Source organism: Lupinus angustifolius, chromosome LG11, assembly GCF_001865875.1.
Source record: "Lupinus angustifolius cultivar Tanjil chromosome LG11, LupAngTanjil_v1.0, whole genome shotgun sequence".
Classification (NCBI taxonomy): domain Eukaryota; kingdom Viridiplantae; phylum Streptophyta; class Magnoliopsida; order Fabales; family Fabaceae; genus Lupinus; species Lupinus angustifolius.
The window spans coordinates 6,732,245-6,734,439 of NC_032019.1; the positions used below are offsets into that span (position 1 = coordinate 6,732,245).

Below are 2,195 nucleotides of genomic sequence, written 5' to 3' on the forward strand. Positions count from 1 at the left end.
GCCCAAGCCTGTAATAAATATATTTATGTCTAGCTTGTTCTTAATTGATAAAAGAGGTGCAACTCGCACATATATCGAACTAAACTATTAACCATTTGTTAATTCATGCACACAAAAAATTGAGATTATATGATATTCATCGGACATTTTTTCCTTTTCTAATATATCATAACGGTTGTTAAAATTGTAGATCAAGGAATAATCTTCTTTAAACACCTAAAGAAAAATGGAAAAGTTAACAAAAAAAAGAGTGAAAATAAGATAACAAATAATATTACATTCAATTCTTTATTTTCATTTTACATTATAGATTATGTATGGGTACTAATACATACAATTTACTTATAGTCAAAAGCTTTTATTATGTTTCACATTTCACCGCCTACTATAACGTCGGGTGTGTGATTACTCTCTATACAACAAAGAATGAAGTAGTAATTAATTATACTTTAGGAGTTGGAGGAGGAAGTAACCATTTTGAACCTTTAATATAGTCAAGCGTTATAAAAGGTTTAACTTGTGCATCAGTGAGTTGTTTTGTATGCTTGTAACGCCCCTTTGGGTCTGCACCAGGTCCCTTATTCTTATACTCTCCAAAAAATAGAGCTCTGTAAGAAATGTCACATAATGCTCATGTTATTCTTCTATATTGTTAATGATAAATACAAAAGCAAATCTTGAACAAAATGGGATAATAAGGCACAACATGTTACTTATCTATATACATTCACTTATTATTCATGAACATGGATATTAAGTTTTCTAAAGCTATAAAATGCAATGTTGTAAGCATATTTGAGACAAGAGATAAAGTATTACTTGTCATATTCAGGATGATTGTTGTTACTCCATGCGGTGTCATTCACACCACTGCCTATATTGCAATAAGCAAAGACTACTATAGCTTTAGACATCCATGCTCTTCCCAAAAGAGTGCGAGTTCCAGTCCCAGTTATGTCACAATGCACAAACGAGTACCCAGTATCGTCTGTCTTCTTATCTCTTCCCTGTGCTGTTATCACCGACATCCCCGAATCGCCCATCACTCTTAACTCAGTGTTCTGCATCACAAAATCAAAGCTCAAAACTTACAACATACAATTGTATTCTTCTTTTAGTAAAAATACAACAACCAAAACTCCACTGGGTAGGTCGACTGCATGGATTGAATGATATCATAATGTTTTAAATCTTTGATAATCATCTCACATATAGTTTTTAATGGGATTCTCTTTATCTAGAAGTTAGATTAATCTCAACTTTATCTAAACACCATCCATATTAGACATACAAATATATTGTAATTATGACAATTATATTTACCAAAAATAGTGCCTTTCCATTTCCAAAAATAAAATCAACGGTGCCCTGAATGAAGCAATCTTTATAAATATGCCATTCTGCATCCTCACACAATGTGTCCTGGAATCCTAATAATGTAACTTTATAGAATGCTGCTTTATCACCAGAAATTCTCAACGCAAGTGCTTGACCTCCTTGTGTCTTTGGATTAGGTTTTGGTGAAGAATTCTGTAATATGAAGTTCACAATGAAGAAACACACAATGTCATAAAACAACCAAAAATCAAATGAACAAATATTTTTTTAATTTTTTAAGACATGATTTTTGAAGTTAAAATATTATATACAAACCGAGATAATCATATTTGCGGCCACAAAGTAATCTGATTCAACAATTAAGGTAGCACTATCAACAGTGCCATATTTGAGTGCATTTCCCCCATAGGTCAAGTTTGGCATTTTCCCTGGAGCTCCATACAAAGTAATAAAAGGTTTTTCTCTCTCAATCTTTATTTTCTCTTTATAAGTTCCAGGTCCAATGTATATAATCACTCGCTTAGTGTTTCCTTTCGGAATGCTCTTAATTGCTTCATTGATGGTCTTGAACTTCCCACTACCATCTTGCATGACCTTGATAACCGATGTAGCACCCTCTGCAGCTATCACTGCAGGGTCTAAGGTGTCCTTTCTTTGAGCTAAAGGTTGCACATTTTTTTTGTACCAGTCATCTAATTGAGCCTTGTTACCTGGAATAGGAACATTATCATCGGCGAAAACAACATTACCTATAACAATAGCTACAATTAGAGATAGATGAATGGTGGTGGAGCTTGTTCTTGATTTTGGAGCCATGCTTCTAGTTTTCAATTTATTTCTTGAGTGAATGTAGGTGT

General features: G+C 33.2%; 1 protein-coding gene across 1 annotated transcript; it reads right to left on the bottom strand.

The window, feature by feature from the left end:
* LOC109359592 (probable pectinesterase 50) lies at window positions 299-2,195 on the bottom strand. The gene is made up of 4 exons (XM_019604294.1): window positions 1,654-2,195; window positions 1,324-1,530; window positions 820-1,061; window positions 299-608 (listed from the first exon to the last, which is right to left on the bottom strand). The coding sequence occupies exons 1-4, from the start codon at window positions 2,152-2,154 to the stop codon at window positions 443-445; spliced, it is 1,116 nt and encodes a 371-aa protein (XP_019459839.1). The 5' UTR covers window positions 2,155-2,195; the 3' UTR covers window positions 299-442.

Excerpts from the sequence above, each read along its gene's own strand:
- LOC109359592 (XM_019604294.1), bottom strand. The coding sequence starts at position 2,154 with ATGGCTCCAAAATCAAGAACAAGCTCCACCACCATTCATCTATCTCTA. Across the intron at positions 1,531-1,653 it reads CCGCAAATATGATTATCTCG|AATTCTTCACCAAAACCTAA; the intron begins GTTTGTATATAA and ends TTCATATTACAG. Across the intron at positions 1,062-1,323 it reads ATGGAAAGGCACTATTTTTG|AACACTGAGTTAAGAGTGAT; the intron begins GTAAATATAATT and ends TTTGTGATGCAG.